We start from the raw sequence: 21,924 nt of genomic DNA, 5'->3' as shown, positions 1-21,924 counted from the left end.
CTTACAACTGGATTATTGTTTCAAAAAATTACCATTATAGGTCATTTATTTAAGGTTATACTGTTGATAATTTATGCAATGTCATTCATCAGACCAGATTAAAGAACTAATTAAACCTTTAGTAATGTGTTTGTACTTTAAACCTGAAGTGTGTGTTAAGAGTGGATTAGGAGTGTGCTTTGCAATCAAAAAGAGTAAGCATGTGTATGATTTCTGAGACGTAACAGAAACACACAGGGTATAAAATCGATTATTAGGCTCAGTTTTGCAACAATTTATTTATCTTACAAACAATAATGGAAATATATATTTACAAAAAATGTATTTTCAGGAAGCTATACACGTACACCAACAATAAAAAGCTTGACATAAATAAGTTAGTAGGATTTTTTCAGTGTTTTGAAAAAAAAGAAGAAATAAAGCACACAGGTACACTTCAAAGTTTTACGCCAAATAAGAGTTGTTTTTCTGCCTTAAAAAAAAAGTATAGAAATTAATAATAGTGCAATTACATGTTCCACATGAATTTCACACCACAAATAACAAATCTTTGATTCACATATTTGCATAATAAGTAGCCCAGTGTTTTTAACATATTGTATCTATGTTAACCTGGACTACACCTTATTATAAGGGGGTGGATTACGTGACTTTAAAAGCCACTAAAATATGAACTCGTCTAATTAAAAAATGTTTTTAAATTCTTAGGATTATTAGCAAATACTGTTAAAATTTGGTTGGATATTGCTCAGCAGTTAAACCCCCCTCCCTTACCCCCAGAACAAAATGCACAAACTTTGGCAAAAAAAAGAAATACAAATGGGGGGAATAAAGACACCATATTTGCATGTAAACTTTATGTCATGGCTGTTCCCAGTTTAGATGGACCCTCAACTTACAGTGTGGCCATCTGGGCCTTCACAAAAAAAGATATACAACACTGGGACAGATAAAGCCATAGAAAAAGTGAAGACGTTTTGTTTACACACAACCCTGACTTCTTTTCAAATCTGCATTTTTTAACTTACATCAATTACCTGAATAATAATAATAAAATATGACCAACTTAACAAAATAATATTTATCTGTTGGAAATTGCACTGCAACTTCCCAAGTCAAATTCACACAAATACATTTAACAAAAGGTATGAAAAGCATAGTATGCTTTCTTTATGTGCTACATCTGAAACATAGGTAGTAGATTTAAAAAAAAAAAAATGAGCAAAAATCCATTTGCACACTGCTACATTGTCTGCTTCTTCTGAGGCCATTTAAATTGAAATGTGTGCCAAAACTTGATAGTGTACATATTCAGTGCTTGTGCAGCCTCTCCTCCTCCCTTCTTTAGGAAAAGGCTGCGTTTTATTTTCACCCTCATCTGTCAGATGATGACTAGGCTACAGTGTTCCATCAGCAACAGGTCTCCCCGCTCTGTGGGAAATAAAGAGGAAACAAGCTGTTGGATGGTGCAATTAAAAAAGCAGTTGCTCGTGCTTAGAAACCACACACACACACACACACACACACACACACACACACACACACACACACACACACACACACACACACACACACACACACACACACACACACACACACACACACACACACACACACACACACACACACACACACACACACACACACACACACACACACACACACACACACACACACACACACACACACACACACACACACACACACACACACACACACACACACACACGTGTTAAACACTCATAGCACAATGGGGTAGATAACAGGAAAAAACAATATCTTGGTTTAAAGAGCTGATGACGTGTAAAGTGCAGGATATAAACGTGTGCTTGCCTAAGCTAAACAAGTGTACAGAAACTATATTTGCGTCCAGAATTTTAAGCAAAATCCTATATATTATGCTACATTTTAATGGCTTAATAACATTGCAAAAAAAAAAATAGTGATTTCTAACCTGGCACTGTTTTTCATTTGGCCTCCGTTCTAACCTCCGTGCTGGGTCTCTCCTCCGAGGCTTTCACCGCCTGACTTCCTGCACTGTCCGACTGGTCTTCATCATCCTCTTCATCGGTATGCGACCTTTTACCAGGACACTCGCTGGAGCAGGAATCTGGCAGGGGAAACAAGTGGTCAGGGTTTTAAAGCTTCACGTTTAAAAAAGGCACCTGACATATTCGACAGGAGGTATAAACTACTAGATTTAAATGCTTTATTGTCATATACAGAGTAGCTAGTGTAGATATGGCATTACAAATCTTAAGTGTCAGGGTCCTCCAAAAATGCAACATATATAAGACCTAAAACCATTAAAACAGTACAAAATAAAATGGTGCCAGATTATGTTTGCTACTATGTAATTAATACGTGCGAGCTCTATCCCACTTTATATGACTTTAACAGAGTAATTCTCAGTCTGCCCCCCCCCCCCCCCCTAAACTCAATTCAGTTAACCCTACGCTTCATGCCTCTGCATTGCAGCACAGTGAGAAATACACAGCAGCCGAAGAATACGTGAAGAATAATCACCTGAAGCTCCTGAACGCCTCTTCCTCGAACCGAGTGTGTCCGGTTGATCCGACCTCCCTTCGGCTCCCTCCTGGTGGTTGTGTCCGGGCAGGTCTTCCTCTCGCTGGGGTCTCGTGTGAGGCTGCCGGGAGTAAAACTCCGGTGCGTCGCGCTCCTCCTCCCAGTCGAAATTGCGCGGGGAGAGCGGTCTGTCGTTGACGGGGTCGAAATTATACGTCTCCGTAAAACGCTGCACTTCTTCCTGTGCAAAAGACTGTAAATGCCTCTGTAGCTCCTCTGGGTCCGGTGTGCCAAAAAGGTTTCTGCGCACCGAGGGTCTAGCGTTTTCCGGCTGCCGCGCATCCACCCTCTCCAATGTGGGGCTCGCGGTAGAAAGGCGAACATCTGACATTTTGTTGCACATATAGACAATGTGGGGAAGTAAAAAAAAAAAAACCTTTCAAACTTCTATTTCCAAGTAGTATTCCTTTCAAATGCAAAGTCACGGGGATGCTGCGTGCATACTCCGCGCGTATCATCCAAAACGCGTCCGCGCAAAAAAAAAGAAGGAATTAAGCTTCTCCAAAGGGGGCAGGGGCGTTTTAAGAGAGCCACTCCTGTCAAGTCCGTAGTAAGGCTGATGAAAACAACAAGTCAAGTCATAACAGCCAACATGGCGTTAGAGGGAGCTACGAGTGAAGAAGAAAAGTTGACATCAAGGACTATTTAAATAGAGAAGGCGATTCATTGGTCTGCGCACTAGGACCGCCCATTGAGCTCTTAAAGTCGAACAGAGGGAAACAACAACACAGGGCTGGATTGGATTAACTCTACACACGACACGAATATGGCCCAATTAACCTGTTTGATTAGTTAAATACACAGAGAGCAAAGGGAACAAAGGCTATGGTTATAATGGAGTGCGAAATCCTGCTTTATTGTTCCATTAGTACTCCATTTATCACAGCTGGCCTCAGGATAGACATTAACCGAACACATACAGGACAAATATATCATTTGATGTCATTATCTCATCTCATGTCATTTGTATCTATATGTCCGTGCACTGTGACATGTCCTGAATAAAACAAAATGTATATAACACTGTAAACTGATCTACAGTGGTGTAGCTCCAGGCTATCGCAGGAATAAATCATTAAATGCTGGTACTAGTGCTGACAGATATCACAGCTTGATCTGATTTTGTGTCACATAAATAGTTTAGGCACACTTGATTCAATCACTGTAATCCAGAAACAGCTTCGAGGCTATTTAAGGACAATGCGACACTTAAATGAGGTTTTTCTTCCGGAAAAAAAAAAAGCGAAATAAGCCACAAATCTGCCTCCCAGGCATCCGATGACATCAGCTCGGGAGCAGAAAGCCTGCCGTCATCGTTGGCACGGTGCCTATCGCTGTCAGACTTTGCCACTGGTGCCACAGAGGAGTTTTGTGTGCTTCGCTGGTTGTAATTGCTTGTGTGTGCTTGGAATTTAAACACTGACAAAACAGAGTATGGTGCAGGTTTAAAAAGAAGAAAAAAAGATCTTGAAATTCACCACCATTTCCCCGTGGTTGGTTCTCAGTTTACAGATTCCTAAAGATTTAAATGTGTGTTCATGCAAGGCTTAAGTTATCAAATTAATTATCTGTACTCCCCAGAGCTGCATAGGAATCCTGTAGTAATTGATTGAATGCATCGGCAGTAGTAAGCAGCACTCCTTGTGCCTAGGAGTTCACGATGTCCCAATCTAAACTCAACAGTGAATGTCGCTTTGCATTCCTCTTCAGCATTCGCCAGTAAAAAGCACTGGGCCTGCCTTAGAGGCCATGCTGTTTCAATTAGCCTTTTCGAAAACGTCCAGCATCTCGTGATAAATACGGCAAGGCCATCTGCTGTATCGATGTTATCGCCAGGATCACACTTAACCCATAATATATTTATGCTGCTGCAAATCTGTGTTGTACAGAGTGATCCCTTAGATGAAAACAGATTAAACGGCAAGTGAGAACAAAGGGTGTGTTTTGGAAATGATGGAACTGTTTATCACAGCTTAATGTAGCAGAGTGGGATGATGCAACCGCAGCAGGTTATGTCACTGAAACGAACATTAGTTACATATTAATTATGATCTACAATGTAACAGTCACGAAACGGAGAAAGAAAGGTCACTACGTACCGTTTTTATAGTTTGAGATAAGACAGGAAAACATTTTCGACTCCATGGAAGTAAACAGTGCACTCTTTGTGGATGCAGAGATGCACTCGTAAAGATGCGTCATGTCCACACACTAAATAGATAGTTAGTCGTTTAAATGTTGCCACATGTTCCTGAAGTCATAAAAATGTCTTCTCTCGATAAAAAGGGGGCATTAAAACATTGCAAAACAGGCATAATTCATCAAGTTCAAGAGGAAATTGTACACAAATTAATTTTCCTGCATCACAAGAGCAGACATGAATCTGTTTCTAAAACTGCACAGAAACGTGTCTTTGGAAATGCTATTACTTCTTTTGAGTGTTAAACAGTTTGTAATGAGTGTAAGGTAGCAATATATTAAACTTTTCATGTAGAAAAGTTTACGCCACTGCAGGGCAACTATGCACAACCAGTACATGTCATCAGATTTTTGAACTAGGAGTCAAACAGCCTGCAAACCAGCGGGGCTGATTTTTGATTTGGAGTCTGCAACCACAATCCATCAGGGGTCCGGCAAACCTAGTCACACCCTTGCTTCTATAAAACCCCCCAGAAACTAATAAACAAATAAGCCCCTGAAGGCTAATACAGCAGCCTAACTTTACTGGACAAAAGCATAGACTAGTATTTTTCTAATGTGAGGTGTTCATTTTCCATCAAATAAAAAGCTTAACCTCAATAAACTACAGTAAGCAGTTGAAGATTTTTTTCTTGTTCTTGTAAAGCATCTTGGCACATTTGGGACCCTTATATTCTTCTATTGGTGAGCATGTTATGGACCTGTAGTCCGATGTCAGGAGACGGCAGCCTTAGAGCTCTGCTTCTTCTTGGCCAGCTCGGCCTGGATCTGATGAGGGAACTGCTCCAAGTGTTTGTTCACACACTGCATGCAGAACCTCTTGGTGTAGAAAAGACTGCAGTCCTGAGCAGAGAGAGAGCACAGCGTGTGCAGTGCTCCATTTTCAGATAAGCACTGGATATGTTCTTTTTTTAAAAGATGGATTACTTGATTTTAAAAGGCACAAGTCATGCATCTCACACAGCATGCCACATAATTGCAATGGCATCTGAAGAAAACATCCAAAACACATTTTTCAAATCCAGACTGGACATTCAGTTCTGGCTGATAAGCACCTTCATTCATAACTTTGTTTACATTTAATCAGCAGATAATCAATTGAAATCCTGAATTACACCACTAAATATTGAAGCTGTAGCTAAACAGACCAAAGTAATCCAAATACATCTTACCGATCCAACACAGACACACAGGCTACACATGCTGCAGGTAGACCCCAACACAAGAAACTTCTCCTTGTCCGGACTGAAGGGGTCCTGGGTCACAAAACACTCCTCAAGCAACCTGTCGGACGACAGAAATGCAGATATAAGTTGATATAAACCTTAATTTAGATACGCATGTGTTTTAATGGACATAATGTGTCATAAATGGAACGTTTGAATCGCTTTAGGGTTACTTTCGCTGCTACGTTAGCCGTGGTTATGCTATTACGTAGCTAACAACATTAGCACAAAATGTTTGCCTTTTTTTGGTCCACTTACACAATGGCTCTGGTGTTTGGTGGTTTCTGGCCGTAGTAAGTAAAAGGACTACTTAAACCACACAACTGGCAAGTAAATGTTTTTTGACGTGGCTCGCTTGTTTGCTCCATCTTTTCTAAGCAGAGGGAGCAGAAACGTCTACTTCCTGCTTCTTCTTTCGAGCAGCCATGTTGTTACGTTAGGTTTTGGCGCGACCTAACGGTAGGGTGGTATACTTTTCAGTGTTGTTAAAAAGCAATAAACGAATTAATATTAATATATTGTTTGTATAGAACATATTAGCATTTAGTGAACCAGGCAAAAATAAATAGTGTTGACAGCAGTTAGTGTAATTAAAGGGAAAGCACAGGTCTAATTAATACATGAATGGCTTACTGGGAGACTTCTTTAGATACAAAGCTATTATTACAATTATTAGTTCCACCAGTGCTTTTCGTCCTATGACAGTTAACAATTCTGAAAAGTTAAAGATATGAGCTAATTTATTTAAACCGTGCATTATCGAAAATCTGATGAGCAGAGAAAAAGTCAAATACAAACATAAATGAAATATATTAGTTTATTACAATCTACAACATGGCATAATTCCTTTTATTGAAAAAGAAAATGCATTTTTAATTGTACTCTAATGTACATGATACACAAAATAAACAGTTTCATTATGACATGAAACAATGTTTCTACAAGTACAGCAAAGGAGGCAATCGGCTCTTTTTAGGGCCTGTTCTGCTGTTTCAGATCCGTTCACTGTGATCACCACATTCTTGTTATATTTACAAAATAAAACATAAACCAGTTTAATAGATTATTGCGTTTGTGGTCAAAATATTCAATTGCCATTGGCCAAAAATGCATCTCAATGGCAGGATTTGTAGAAAACACCTCTGATAAAGTAGGTGAGGTGAGCTATCATGTTGTGTAGCAGTAAGATAAAGGATTACAATAAATATTTTACACATGAAATGACAATGTTTTTCAAACAATGGCTGCTTACATTTAGTTTATTGGCTGCTTGAACGAAGTGCTGTTCATTATTTATAATGTGAGCAAATTCCCTGATCCAACACTAAAGAGTTACACATCTACCCCAAAGTTATTATGTTATGTCTTTAATGAATAAGGTGTGGTTGAAATAGAGGAAATATGAGCTCAAGCATGGAAACAATATGGCATTTGGTCAGCACTGATAGATGTTTCACCAACCACTTATCTCAGAATGGACGAGGGAGATGTGGCATTTCAGAAAGGAAATTCAAAAGACTCAAACTCACACATGATATGCACTGAATAGATAAAATATTAGGAATATGTCTTGTAGGGAGTTGTAGCGCCTATTGCACAACCAACATTTCAGTACATATTCATGTCTGCTTCTTTTGCGACAGTTTAATTAGTATCAGTGCACGACTGCACGTATGACTGCAGCAGTCATATCAGGGTATCTTTATTATGTGTACACCCATGTTAAATGCAAGATTGCATAGTCTACTCCCTATTTATAATCAGTTTGAGTGCTTACAATTAAAAAATATGAAAGCTCTATTATGTTAGATCAAAACCTTTGTTCACCACTGTGTCCCCTTTCACAGATTTACACAAGTCACCTCCAAGCGTTGTTTTTCCCCATGGAAAATAATTTCATTTATGTTTTGTTCCAGTAGAAAGTTTTAAAGTCACAGGATTAAATGCAACTCAAGCTGTGTGCACCCATAGGAGCTGCCCAAAGCTTACAGTACTTTGATATGCTTGAGTGCATCAGTTCATATTCATGTACACCCAAATTGTAGTGGCATACATACAGTAAATATTCTAAAACATGTCCATGACCATGTGCCATCCCTTCAGTACATGTCCCTGTATATCTCTTGCAGAAGCGGATGCAGTGACGTGTCCTCAGTTGTTTTGATTTCCTGCACCAACTGAGCATGCTCCGTGACCAGCTCCCGGAGGTCAGCCAGTTTCTGCAGCAGTCTCGGGAAGAGGAAGTTGTTGTCCGGGTGGTTGGCCAGCAGGTGGAGCCGTAGTGCCTGAACGATGCTTTCCTGCAGCTGCTCCACTGGAGACACATCCACCAGCCCTGGGCGATCTGAAGGAAAAAGGGGTCAGATACAAATGAACACTAAATAGAAGAGACATAAATACATTTTAAATCTAATAATAGGAAACCAACTCAGATCTTCCTTATTTTCCTAAACCCTCTCACTATAAAATACAATTGATTATATAGGTTAGTTACCTCCGCAGCAGATAATGGCAGCCACAAAGAGTGCCAGGTCACTGTCGTCAAGCTCCAGGGAGTTAAAGCGTGTGGCAAACTGGAATTTGGGCTCCATCATGTCGCTAAATGGCCGCCGTAGGCTCTTGAGGAACTCTCTGGTGATAAAGCCTCCACCACGGGCCACCAGGAGGCCGTCTTTGTTCATGCAGGAGGCCAAGAGGGTGAAGAGGGCTTCGTAAACGCCGTACTTCAACAGAGTCACCTGGGTGTGCAGGTAAGAAGGACACAGCATGACTTCGGTGTGATTTGAAACATCAGTGTTTTTTGTGTCCCTTTTCCACATTAAATTCCAACATAAACTCAAATCCATTCAAATTCAAATCTGTGGGACTAATAAAGGTATTCTGATTCTGATTAAGTAACATATTTTTTCTCCAAAGCTGACATACACCCACCTGATCGTTCAGATCCAGGTTCTGGAAACCTGGCACTGCCTTTGCGAACTCCGTCAGCTCCGTGACCGTCTCCACCGAGGTGCTCTGGCAGCAGTGGAAGAGCCTGGCTTCAGCCTCCCTCTGCTGGAGCTCCCCACACCCCAAGTCCAGAACCACCTGCCCTGCTTGAAGGCTGCTCTCGGGTTGGTCACCGTTAACCATATGGGCCGCTAACGTCCTCTCAGCCAGCTGGAACGTCTCCATGTCATGGATGATGAAAGGCTGCTGGGAAAGATAAGAGGAAGGAATGTTTGAAGGTGAGGATATCGATAAATCTGTATGGATACAAGTATTGTTTTTACCGGCTTGCTTGTCTTTCCAGTCAGTATGAGCCGGGCTTTCGCCTTGTTCATGTTGAAGTTCTTCATGTAGGCTTCGTGGATTTGCCCAACAAGAATTTTGTGGTCGACCAGCATGGGGCTTTCCACCCCTTTCTCCACCTTCTTGCTTTCTGCCTTTAGCTTTAGCTTCTCTGCCTGAGGCATGCGACCAAAGCGGATGGCTAGTGCAGAGAGACATTCGTTATTAGCAACAGATTTCAAACGGTAGGTGTGTTATTTTACAATCAGACTACACACAGACATCATAAATATCCTCCTACAGCAAACATGCATGTGTGCAGACAAGTATTTGCCCCCCCACTAATCTGTTCTCTTCCCCCTCCTCAGAGGACAACATGTCGTCCTCTCAGGTTTCTGACGCTGCTCTGTCTGCAGGGGGAGGCCATTGTAACGAACCCATTGACCCTTCAGCAGCGAGTGCAGATGACGGGCCAGATGTGGAGTTTATGGGCCTGTGTTTTGTCAATGTCAAGCACGCTTTGGCAGGAGGTTGTTCAATAAAAACCTAGTCAATGCAGAGCAAGTTGAACTGGAGCCAAATCATAGAAAGACAAGTCCTGCTGTTACATACTATGGTGTTTACTGAGAACGTGTTGAGAAATGTTTTATGTAACTGCATTCAGGACTAGTTCTTTTTGTTGTATCAGTGTGTTCAAGTGGCTGCTAATGATTTCAGTATTTAAACTAATATAGACTTTTACGAAATATATTGTAACTTAAATTCATAATCAATAAAACACACTTTTGGCTGCTAGTACTTAACAAATGTAAGCTAATGTTAGCTAGCTTTAGATAGTGCTGTGTCACTGAGCTAATTACAGTTAGCTAGTCGGTTTACTGACTTCATGACTCTTCTCTCTTTGAACTACTGTTGCACAACTTTTACCATTATTGACAACTATTCTGTGATTGTTACTTGGGGCTGGTGTAGCAAAACGTTTAACAGCTTAGCTTAGCTTCTAACTTGTGGTTCAGGCCTTACCATTGTGGGACATTCCCACAGAAAGGCACTTATGGAATCGGCAGTACTGGCACTTGTTGCGGTTCTTTTTCTGGATTTTGCAGTTGCGTTCACATTTATCATACTCCAGCTTTAGCCGGATGGTTCTCCGGAAGAAACCCTGGTTGAAAGAAGGACATATTGTAGCCATCAACTTCAGTCATCATTTGAAGAACAGTGATGATGTTTTGAGTACTAAAAAAAAAAGCCCAGTGTCCTGATGTCTTAAAGCACCGTTCAGCTTTGAATTCAACCTTATTATACTTGCTTGTGTAGTAGTTATTACTTATATTATTTAAGAAACATCTAACTATCATTCTATGAAGCAAGGCTATACACACCATATGTCCGACACCTATATCTGCAGCACCTTGTGATACATTGCATGCATTGTACATTTTAAGCCCTAGTAGAACCACTGTTATATAACATTATGGTTGGATGTAGAGTGGAATAACGTCTATATTTAAAGAGAGACGTTCCAAGGTCTCAAGGTGAATAATAAACTGTAACCTTCCTGAAGGACAACTCTGATTGGACAAGACATCATGCGGCCCTCTGACACATGGAGGTAAATGCCAACACATGTCACACATGTACCTAAATATATGATCATTTGACACTGTCATATACCTATGTGTGCATCACTTACATTTCAGACAGGATATTACTCATCCCAGGAGGGGATATTACTTTGGATACCTGGACCCACATGGGCACGCAATATATTATTAAAAAGGGGTCATTATTCGGGATACATCACTATTCTTTGTAATTTTAAACCACAAATAAATGAAATTTTATAGGAGCAATTTTCATGACAACACAGCAGGGGGAAATTACATTAAAAGTAATAAAACATACATAATAAAAACAACAGAACTACACACAAGAAAAAAACAGATGTGTAGGTTTACAGCATGCATGTATTTCCATGTCTGTATGGAAATAAGCAGGACATATACCTGTGAGTAACAAGACTAAACACCTGAAAACAGAGATGTATTGTGCAAGACCAAAAGAGAAGTTTGAACTGCCGCACTATTCAAAGCAACTGTGTAATAGCAGGTAGAGGGGATTTCCTTTCCATTAACAAAGGCTTTCTTTGCATCACATACAAATGTCATACCCTCATCACCACTGAGTTAATCCCTCGCACCAAAGCAGCACATTCCATTCACATTCCCACTATTGAGCGCTCGTCTCTTAAAGTGAGGTGTTGAATGTGATACGCAGAGACAGTCGAGCATGGAAAACGTGAATGGCTACATATCACAAGCCAGGTTTTTCCATGAAGGCGCAATAACTTCAGTTTGGGAACAGAGTGCTGTCAAAATACACCTCTTACATGAGCAGCGTCTAACAGCTTTGACGTCATTATAACACAGAGGCCTAGTTTTGCTTTGTGTGGAACTGAAAGATTATTTTTCAAAACCTACAGAGGAAAGTAACGTTTTCCAACAAGTGTCCATCTCTGATGTCTCCTCTGGATCATAGTGATATTGAAGGCACAGTGCCAGTCCAGAGGAGTGAAAAAACAGGATTAAAGCAGGCAAGGTCACAAGTTAAAAAGTCATGCAAAAATAGCAAACAAAGGCTCAGATTAGCAGCAACAACATGCCGTCGGCTTACAGAGGAATGAGACTACTACAAGCTCACATGACTTGAGTCTCAGTTGCAATGTTTTCTCATTGCCACGGGAACGAAAACAATATCAAAAAAAGTCTTCCGTTCACACGCATACGGCTCAATAAACGTGTCCCTTCACACGAAACCGCTCGACCCGCTGGAGACGCTGTAGTACATATGCCGGGCCTGTAAGTGGCGCTGTACTTCCGCCACAAAATACACCAAAAGCAGCGAAGAAGACCCCCGAGCATGTTGCCATGGTTGCCCTTCTGTTTATTCTCCGCGGTGGATTTAGCAACATGTAGTTCATGTAGTTCTCCATGTCCACTTGTTGCTGATGGTTGTGGTAGAGGAGCTGTAGATTTTGCACTAACATCTGTAGCATGGTCAGTAGCTACTGACAGTAGCTACTGACCATGCTACAACAGTGAGCAGCAGAGGTGGGGCTATGGCTTTATCGTTATCAGGAAAATTATCGTATAGGACGTACACACAGAGCCGTTTTCCCCCCCAGAGCGTTCCGTCCGCAGATCTATCCACCTTGGGACCCGTTATCGTTTGAGGGGTCCGTTTTCGCGGTTCCGTTACCGCCTTGTGTAAACGAACGGGCTATACGAAAGAGAAAAGTAGCGGATACAACCTGTTTCGTTCCCGTGTAAACAGCACATTCAATAAAACATCCAAACACTCACACCCCTGCCATACTCTAATAAAAACTTGTTTGGGTGACACTTTTAAAAAAGGCAAACTTATGCTTGTTATACAAAGTCATCCATTACTAAGCTTCTTTGCTACTAAAAACCCATATCAACAGAACAACTGATACTAATCGTGTCACAAGGGCCTCTATTTGTTTTTTTCAGCTGCGGTAAAGTGCCTTTGGCCATAAAACAAAAAGATGATTCATACATAAACATGTCAGCACAAAGCACCTTACACTGCTTCTGTGTACTGCTTTTCCAACCAGTAAACTGTGTGCCCTATTTTTGCTTTTGCTCTGATGTATTTTGGGGTTCCTTTAAAACTGCATCACCCTTTTTTGTTTTAGCTTTGATGTGTTCTTTCATATCTTTAAATATATATATTTGTTAAAGAAATTCCTACAATCATCAAGTTAATAATAAGTTATTATTTAGTAAAAAGCCAGGTTATGTTCCAGCAACAGCTTGATGTGTGAACAAGACAACTGTATGTGTGTGAGTGTGTGTTTTAACGTCACTCAGTTTGGCTCTGGGCCAAGCAGGGGAGAGGTGACAAGTCTACTAAGGCCGCCCTGTCCCCCACCTCACATGACCTGGCGGCGAGTCTCAGAAACTTTCCACTGCCTTCCAGGTCAGAGCTTTGGATGCGTTTGGGTGCGCGTGTGATGGTGCAGGCATTCTCACTTTGATATGTATAGTATGTCTGAATACGCACACAATACATATACTGCCTGTTTTATTAAGTCTAGTTGCCAGCACTGTGAACCCGGAATACGAGTACCCCAAAGCTTTATGATAGAAATCTATAGTATGGGTCCCCAGCCCATAGAAACTGCCGGAAGCTATGTTGCATTATAGCCAGACAATAGTACAAAAAAAGCTTGTCCTATTTTGTGGGTTATCGAGGATGCTGAATCCATTTCTGACATCAGGATCCAAAATGTCAAACAGAAAAGGGCCAATATTTGTACTCTCAGTGGGCTGATTTTGACAACCATGAGTAGTATTGCAACCGTTGGATATAGAGAACAAAAGAAGAAAATTATTACCTCTACTGTCAAATGCCAGAGTCAGCGAAAACTTCAAAATAGACCCAAAATCCTTCAAAATCGGCCCAACAGAAGTACAAATATGGCCACAATCTGTTAAAACTGCCTCTCTAATGTCTCACCTTGCAGCCCTCGCAGGCGTGCACCCCGTAGTGGAAGCCCGAGGCCTTGTCAGAGCACACCCGGCACTCCAAGTTGAGGGGGCTGAAGTTCTCCTCTGGCCCCCCCGCTGCTCCACAACCCCCTGACGAAGGACTGGAGGCCGGGGTCAAAGTGTCTACAGCAAAACAGCAAAACAACAAAGCAGAAATGAGACAGATGATTTCAATGAGCCACTTGCCACTTGTTTCACTTATTGGTCAGATGAAATATTTATGTAATTGCAGATGTTGAATAAGGAGACTTCTTACAGCTTGGCCAAAACCTTTAATATGTCTTACTTACACGCACCATATGTACTTTTCTGCCACTAGTGGTCTCTAAATCCAAAAAAAGGACAAGAGCCAAATAGACAGATTTTGGTGGCTGTAAAGTGGTGTGGGACCATTGTTGGCGCGCAGGAGGTTTTTAAGGCAGGCCAAAATATCCACAGTGGTCTTCTCCTTTTTAAAAGCAATGGTCACAGTGAGAAAAATGCGTAAAAACTAAATAAAGCCGTTTCACTGAAATAAATCAGTGTTTCTTCAACAGAGTTTGGTAGATAAAGGATGGGCTGCAAGCTAATCGCCAACATGTGCTACACTTGTTATTTTGATATATAAAGATCCAGATTTTGGGTCAAATGTGGGTCAAATAAATCACCATGGTAATTTTCGAAATATTAGGGCCTATATAAGCAGTTATTGTGACTATTAAAATGCGTAAATGCTCCAAAAAGTAAAGACTGTCTGACTCAGTGATGTTTCTGCAGCTGTTCCCTCAGTGATGCTTTGTAAAGCAATAGTAGACATATCATCGAATACTTTCTTACTGAGCTGGAGGGCAAGGCTGGGGGCTGTGACATCTGTAATTTTCCACTCAGGACAGGAGGTGCAGAAAAACTCAACTCATAATAAGGCGAGTGATGTCTTTTGTACTGATCATCATTGATATCTGTTGTATTGGCCGAAATGCTTATGTTAATAAATACTGAGATGAAACTGAATGAATTATTTAACTTATCAGTCTAATACAAACAGCAAAATATAACACAAACTATTATTAGGAATACAGTATAATGTTCTAAAAAGTGGCCATAAGAGTACATTAAAGGGTCCCAATTATGCTTTTGGAGTTTGCCCTTTCCTGTACTGTGTTATTTAGGTTTTGGTGCATGTAAATAGTCTGCAAAGGCTAACATGCCTTTCAATACCTGGAATGTCTGACTCCTTTATTACTTCTGTAACATAGTGACATCATAATGTATTGGCTAGCACTCCAACACCTTGTACGTGATGGGAGGGACATTTCTAAGCAGTTGACCAATCACAACAGAGCCGGCCAGCTAACCAATCAGAGCAGACTGGGCTCTGGTTTCAGACAGAGGGTGAAAAGAGGTGCTGCAGCACAGGTAGGGATGGGTATCGTTTGAAATGTCGAAATCGATTCCGATTCTGCTTATCGATTCCCCGTTTCGATTCCAAAATTGTAAAAGAAAGAGGTCAAACGTTTAGATAACAAAAACATCTTTATTTTTTTAAGCTTTAACTGACATTTTTACAAATAAAAAATATACATGCAATACAAATGTATTGCACAATAGCTGTGCTTTATTTTAACTGAGCTATGCCTGTGGTAAGCTATTAACAGGCATTACACTGTGCCTTGTCTTTTTCTTTTTTAGTGTAGTGGAGCATCACTTTAGAGCGTTTTAAGTGCTGCTCTGGAAGTTAGAGACAACATCATGGTGGAGACAGAGAGAGGTATATTCTGTTATCAGGCACACAGTGAACTTACATGTGGAGCCTAAAAGGTCAGAAGGTCAGAGTTGTTCTGTTTTAACATGACTGTTCATGTACTTCATGACAATTTATTTCAACCACATGGCTGCTCAGCCACTCACCAAATGCGATGGAGCTCTCAGACCCCGAGCTAGTGCTCTGGTACACGGGGAAATCGAATCCCAGCGTGTCGTCACCGATGGACTGGGAAATGTCACGGAGATCCTCCATCAGGTCTCCACACAGCGGACTGTCCAGCAGGGAATCCCCCAGTGGGGACGGGGGGCTAAAGAGATCCCCTGCCATGGTGGAGATCAAGCCAAACCTGGGAGGAACAACCCCTCACTCACCAGACTGTGATAAGAGGGGGGAGAGAATTAGGTTGATCACGAGGAATCCTGAAACAGCCATGAGATTGGTTGCGAGTACGCAAAACACCCAGCTCTGAAAAAGATAGGGAAGCCTTTCAACAATAACCTGATGCCATGTTTGCAAGCGACCAAAACAACTTTAAATTATTGTTATTATTAGGACTTTTCTTTCACATCAAACAAGCTTTTTACAAATCCAGAAAAACTGAGCTTTTTCAGTGTGGATGAATAAAAAGGCCAGTCTCACATTTTAGTATAGATTAAGGTTTGGGGAGGTATGATGATTCCTAAGGACAGCTGCAAGACATTTCCCCAGACCATTAGATCATTTTGGGCAATATTTAAAACCAATGACTGCTAAATGGCAATATTGACTTTGATTTAAAAAAAAAAAAAAACTGATTAGTTATACATTTAATTTACATAACCTGGCATTTTCTTGTTTTTCAATAGATTTCCCCCCAAAATGTGTTATATTTATCCAAATTTCTCATTCTCAAAAGCATTTTGGCAGACAATAAAGACTCCAACATACACTTGTAAAAGTATTCTTAGAAAATGTTTTCATATTTTAGCTTATTTATTGATTTTAAATGTTTTTTGTTCTTTCCGAATGACACCGATTAATTCCCAACAGTTTTTTTCTATCCCGTAACATAAATGCATAACAAGGTTGAGGTAAAATCAAGTCAAAATCTGACATGTTTCAGGAACTGGCCATCTAACTAAAAGACACTTCATACTTTCAAGATTTCAAACCTTTTTGTGTATCTTAAACTTGAGTTCACCACTATCTTATTTCAGTTTACTTTTTTGACGAGAAAGCATGATAGATTTAGATTACAAGTTAACCTGAGATGACATACACAAAAATTACAAAATGAAGTAACCCCAAATTGCCATGAAGAATAAAAGACTACTCACTGACTCACAGACCTGCCATGCAGTGGGGACAGAGGTAAGTTAATAACATGAAGGTGCTTGTTTAGCAAGTGAACCATGCCCATAGAGTCAGCAGAGCCTCATTATTCACAGATTAAATTCCAGCCTGCCCAGCCAAGGTAAACATCAGAAACCCAGATTTATTAACCAACTCCATGATACTGCTCCAGAGACTAGATACTGTGCATCGCAGCTTGCATCAACTCTCTGTTGAATTACTTTCAACAAAGAATAAAGTGTCTTTCTATGACACTGCCTGTCTGTGCTCTGGCAGTGGATCTTAAAGTATGTGTGGGAGGGAGTTTGGTGGAGCTCCCAGCTGCTCACAGCGGGGTAAAGGACATCTGTTTGAGCCACCCCACAACATCATAGCAGCACTGCTCATGTCCTATAACGCTCCCTTCAACTCCCAGTAACTCGCGGCAGATGTTTCTGTTGTTGTTCGATGGATTGCTGATCTATGTTCAATTCCAACAAAGTTATACCATTCAAGCAGCCGGAAGTCCATGTAAAATCTCAGTTTACAGAGCTGCATGCATCTGTAAAGCTCTATGATATTGTGCAACTCGTTGAACACAACAACTTGTCAATATTCTGTCTTTCTGTGAATGCTGGTCAGACTCTGAGAACGTGATCAATCCTAGCGTGCTTGTTTTTGTTTATCTAGTCTAGGGGTGCCCAACCTTTTTTGACCCGAGACCTACTTTTAAAGTTGCCAGTCTGCCGAGATCTACCAGTCCAAATAGAGAGGCGGAGCCATTACTGACAGCCTACTACCAGGTAAATACACACTACTTGTATAAAACTGACCTTTGTACGATTAATACTCCATAAAATACTGCAGATCCTTTATCTTACCTCTTTCTAATCTACACACATACAAGTATTTAACTGAAGTTACACAACAGTGTTGTTGATACAGAGTTGGAGTTTATTCACACGTCACTACAGTGGGTAATGTTTTCAAGAAACATTGAACAGTGCTGCCACATATGACACAGGGAAAAAAGAAAAGATTCTGAACCCTTTCTTTGCCATTATATACAAATAGTGTTGCTACAAAAGTATAAATGAGGCTCACTAATAAAACAACTCAGATTTGAAGCTACACAGGAATCTGCTGCCAAAGTGCAATAAAAAAGACAAAATTAATAGAATCAAACCCGTTTTTTGTTGCATTTTAGTAGAGTATAAAAAGAAATGCCTTTAAAATAGGATGCAAGCAACACTAGTTTCTTAACCTGAATTGATAATAGACTATAATCAATTTAAGTTTGCATTCTTATACCATTTTGTACAATAATTATAATGAATAAGTTCAAACAAATTAAAACTTACAACTGATTAATAACGGTATCTAACTTGAGTTTTTATTATATCAAAAACCTGTTGAAATGCTGCTGTTATTTTTACTGTCCCCCAAAAAGCGCGTCGGCAGCCTCCAGGAATGCTTCTTTCACAACTTCGCCATCTTTGAAAGACTTCATGTGTATCGCAAGAACGTGACTGACACGATAAGATGCTCTGGTAGCAGCCTTGCTCTTGTTGTTGGGCCGGGGGGAAATGGACTGCTGTGCATTTAGCTCTCCTCTCAGGCCCCTCCCCTTTTGGAGCGTAGGGCAGAATTAAGAGGGAATTCCGTCTCGTAGCGTTTGTGCACTGTTTTGAAATGCCGCTCCTAAATGACCCTTCTTCGATAAAGCCACGCTCGCATTGCAGATGAGACAGATGGACTTTGAATTGGAATAGATACAAAAATAATCATCCTCCCACTCGGAGTGAAAATTACATATTTTGGGCTTTTTTGCTTCTGCCATAATTGCAGTCTTGTGTGTGTGCGGAATGTCACTCCTGTTGACACGGACAACGTCAGCGAAATAGTGCCCACTGCCCACCAGCCACGCCCCCACACATGGGGTCACGCCGGCCAATCACAAAGCTTTGGTGCGTTCAAGTGCATTATTCTGGCACGGGAAGATTATGTTATAGGACATTAACGATAAAACAGAATATTGTTGTTCTATTTTTAGACACATCTCGCGATCGACTGGTTGGGCACCCCTGATCTAGTCTTTGGGATGCAGAATTTCAGGACATGGGTCCGGACAGTAAGATGTGTAAGGGGGAAATATTTAGTGAGTTTAGGCTCATAGCTACAACATATTGTATACCTCATAAATTGAGGCAGCTGTTAACAAAAAAACGGTTATATTTGTACCTCAGTGCATTGAGTCCATCTTCCGTAAATAAGCAGTTGTTGTCCTGGAATCTGTGGTCATGGTCTTTCCAAGTACATCACCGAAAGAATACACTTGTATAGAAAATAGTAAGTAAGAACCAAATATGCGTAATGTATCTAAATGTGTGCAATGTTTTCAAAATATGTCAGATCTGAACTCACCACAAGACTTCCACATCTGGATTTCACAATTGAACTGTATTTATATCTGGATTTTGTGCGACCAAGGCAAAACAAATACAATAGTTTGTCATATTTAGTGCAAAGAGGTTTAGGAAAGAGAAACAAAAGTGCACAAAACTTGTTTCCAAAGAGTTTATGGATAAAGTAGGTCAGAAATGTTCAAGTCCTTAAGTTTCAATGATGTATACACAACAAGCAGTACCTTAAACTGATTATATAACTAACGGTTAGCCAATGCGGAGACCCTATAATCTGGGAGATCTGTTCCGCTTTAATGGTCTTTGTATGAACTCTGAAGCTGCCTTGGTGCTTTCTTGAAGAGTCCCGAGAAAAGTCCATTACACTAGCCTAACTTACTCAGGATGAAGACATGCAATAGTTTTCTAAATCCTGTTTGGACAAGCACCCTCAAAGTCTGGCTAAAATCTCAAGGTGATCGGAGGCGTGTGGCGCAGTGGTTAGAGCGTTGGTGTTGGGATCAGGGGGTCACAGGTTCAAACCCCACTGCAGTCAGCATGTCGTTGTGTCCCTGAGACACTTCACCCCAAATGGCTCCTGTGGGGATTGCCCACAGTATTGAGTATGTAAGTCGCTTTGGATAAAAGCATCTAACAAGTAACATGTTATGTGATCTAAGGTGGAGCCCTGAGGAACCCCACATGTCATAGAATATCGCTTAAATGTGTCTGACAATAATTTGCGGCTTAAAGCTAAAAAGTTGCTGGTAGACTACTTTTCCCAAACTTTTGCTGGAGATGACAGATTTGAATAGGTCTTTAGTTGTTAAATACAGGCAGTTTTTAGTATCTAAGGGGAGAAGCCTGATTGGAAGGTTAACTATTCTCAGCATCTTCAACATCTGCCGCCAACAGTTAAAAAATGCTGATGCTTTGACTTTTATCCCTAAAGAAAAGAAAAACAAACTCCTTGCGTTCTTCAATAGTCAGTCTTTTAACAGAGTGAAGTGGAGTTGTTATTTCTTCCCACCATTCATGCTCAGCCTTTCTGCTCTCTCTTTTCTGGATTGTGACAGCTGCAGCATCTCCGCATGGTGCTTTCTGTTTGCCAGACATTCTTTACATCCCGTATGGTGCTACACTATCAATGGCATGCAATTTTAGAGTTACAACAGCAAGGTTTTCGATCGATATAATAACTCTAAACTACGCCTGTCTACAGTGAAACTTAAAATAAAACTGCTAAAACAAGTTAGTTGACGGCAACTCATCTTTTTCATTCACATTATACAGCTTTGATGCAACAACGTCTTCAACTAACTCTTAACTGATATGACTCTATTATTTGATCTTGATGACTTTGGCCCAGCCCACGTTTCCCTCACACCTTAAAGACATTGTGTTTTAACTCCCAGAGGAACTGTATTCATGCAGTGTTGTTCTATCTATAGTTCAACAGGAAACTAAATGGACAGAGAGCAGTCAGCTGCACCCAACAACAGCATGTTAGCAGATGACAAAGAGGATACAAGAGACCCACTCTCACAAAAACTTTGATTTAAAAAAGGACAGCATGGTGATCTAACAGCCTCTGCCGTGTACGAATCAGATGTGTTGACCTTTGTAAGACCTCTGACGTCTCTGCAACAAGGTCATCCATGTGCCTCAGAGGAAACTCAAAACAAACTCATACATCTTGTTAACTTGTGACTCTGCTGCACAGACAAGTGTATGGAAATATACTGCTGGCCGAAAGCGGAATTCATAGACAACACAAAAATAAGAATGAAGCATGTCTATAACATCATGTGGGAGTATGAGTTTATTACATAGACTGTATATAGGTTTATTAGAAAAGCAGGTGCAGGCTTAACTATTCAGTACATTTAAGGGGGTGGGGGCTCACTCGCCACATGCAGCATACTGAGAACAAAAGCATGCATTCCTCTTTATGTTACGGTTAGGAAGCAGCTGAACTATGAGATATTATCCACTTTCTACTCTTAAAAGTTAGTCAACTCTTATTTAAAAAACAACAGGCATGTAAACTGAATCAGATTACATAACAGCACAGTTGTATAAAGCGTGTTCATTACCTCAGAGGCTGCTATCCGGAGCATTTCCCAACGCTAGTGCCGGGATGGACACCTCGGTCCCGTGACAATCCGACGCCCTGATCACGGTCGGCTCCGGTGTTTAAGGTATGTCGCCTCACTGCGTACCGCTGTTAAACCTCCGCTTATTCTGCAGGAAATAACGTAGAGACGGATGGCGACACGCTGCGCACACCGCCTGACACACCTAGGGTTTCAGCCAATGGGAACGCAGGGATTTGAAAACGGACCACTTTTTGTATTGTTATTTTTTTTTTGCAGAAAGCAATCACTTCCTGGCGGCTCGGGACGTCACGGGTCAGGGTGGAATCTGTTTTATGACTAATAATATAATGTAATAATGTAATGTAGAATGTTTCGGTATGAGGTAGAATATTTGTTTAAAACGGGACAAAAAGTACAACTCCAGGATAGAGATTTCTTTTTTTTGGTAGTGTAGCCTACTGTAATTTTATTTTTAGGGAAATGTAATATTCATAAAAAAAGATGGGCCTACTC

At 40.7% G+C, this 21,924-nt stretch overlaps 3 protein-coding genes across 5 annotated transcripts; all 3 read right to left on the bottom strand.

The window, feature by feature from the left end:
• Positions 1–241: 241 nt before the first annotated feature.
• On the bottom strand, positions 242–4,589 carry cdkn1ba (cyclin dependent kinase inhibitor 1Ba). Its single transcript, XM_034074803.2, has 3 exons — positions 2,527–4,589; positions 1,955–2,110; positions 242–1,431 (listed from the first exon to the last, which is right to left on the bottom strand). Exons 1-2 carry the CDS (start codon positions 2,927–2,929, stop codon positions 1,968–1,970), a joined length of 546 nt encoding a protein of 181 aa, XP_033930694.1. The 5' UTR covers positions 2,930–4,589; the 3' UTR covers positions 242–1,431; positions 1,955–1,967.
• Positions 4,590–4,674: 85 nt separating this feature from the next.
• cdpf1 (cysteine rich DPF motif domain containing 1) lies at positions 4,675–6,454 on the bottom strand. 2 transcript variants are annotated; one of them, XM_034074805.2, is made up of 3 exons: positions 6,270–6,454; positions 5,958–6,069; positions 4,675–5,620 (listed from the first exon to the last, which is right to left on the bottom strand). In XM_034074805.2, exons 1-3 carry the CDS (start codon positions 6,377–6,379, stop codon positions 5,516–5,518), a joined length of 327 nt encoding a protein of 108 aa, XP_033930696.1. In that variant the 5' UTR covers positions 6,380–6,454; the 3' UTR covers positions 4,675–5,515. The 2 variants fall into 2 exon arrangements, with proteins under 2 accessions (XP_033930696.1, XP_033930695.1); XM_034074804.2 differs by having other exon boundaries at positions 4,675–5,628; positions 6,270–6,453.
• Positions 6,455–6,810: 356 nt separating this feature from the next.
• On the bottom strand, positions 6,811–21,638 carry LOC117468355 (peroxisome proliferator-activated receptor alpha-like). Of its 2 annotated transcripts, none has more exons than XM_034112418.2 (8): positions 21,409–21,638; positions 15,743–15,974; positions 13,824–13,978; positions 10,305–10,443; positions 9,284–9,483; positions 8,943–9,206; positions 8,506–8,749; positions 6,811–8,355 (listed from the first exon to the last, which is right to left on the bottom strand). In XM_034112418.2, exons 2-8 carry the CDS (start codon positions 15,924–15,926, stop codon positions 8,111–8,113), a joined length of 1,431 nt encoding a protein of 476 aa, XP_033968309.1. In that variant the 5' UTR covers positions 15,927–15,974; positions 21,409–21,638; the 3' UTR covers positions 6,811–8,110. The 2 variants fall into 2 exon arrangements, with proteins under 2 accessions (XP_033968309.1, XP_033968311.1); XM_034112420.2 differs by having other exon boundaries at positions 8,943–9,203; positions 21,409–21,637.
• Positions 21,639–21,924: the final 286 nt, after the last annotated feature.

This window comes from Pseudochaenichthys georgianus, chromosome 23 (genome assembly GCF_902827115.2).
Source record: "Pseudochaenichthys georgianus chromosome 23, fPseGeo1.2, whole genome shotgun sequence".
NCBI classification, from domain to species: Eukaryota; Metazoa; Chordata; class Actinopteri; order Perciformes; family Channichthyidae; genus Pseudochaenichthys; species Pseudochaenichthys georgianus.
This window is presented reverse-complemented; position numbering and strand designations above follow the sequence as displayed.

Coding starts and splice junctions, on each gene's coding strand:
- cdkn1ba (XM_034074803.2), bottom strand. CDS start 2,929: ATGTGCAACAAAATGTCAGATGTTCGCCTTTCTACCGCGAGCCCCACA. Junction 2,111..2,526: donor GAGGCGTTCAGGAGCTTCAG/GTGATTATTCTT, acceptor TTCCCCTGCCAG/ATTCCTGCTCCAGCGAGTGT.
- cdpf1 (XM_034074804.2), bottom strand. CDS start 6,379: ATGGAGCAAACAAGCGAGCCACGTCAAAAAACATTTACTTGCCAGTTG. Junction 6,070..6,269: donor CCAAACACCAGAGCCATTGT/GTAAGTGGACCA, acceptor GTCGTCCGACAG/GTTGCTTGAGGAGTGTTTTG. Junction 5,629..5,957: donor TGTGTGTCTGTGTTGGATCG/GTAAGATGTATT, acceptor CTCTCTGCTCAG/GACTGCAGTCTTTTCTACAC.
- LOC117468355 (XM_034112418.2), bottom strand. CDS start 15,926: ATGGCAGGGGATCTCTTTAGCCCCCCGTCCCCACTGGGGGATTCCCTG. Junction 9,484..10,304: donor TGTGGGAATGTCCCACAATG/GTAAGGCCTGAA, acceptor TCTCTGCACTAG/CCATCCGCTTTGGTCGCATG. Junction 8,356..8,505: donor TGCCATTATCTGCTGCGGAG/GTAACTAACCTA, acceptor TTTTTCCTTCAG/ATCGCCCAGGGCTGGTGGAT.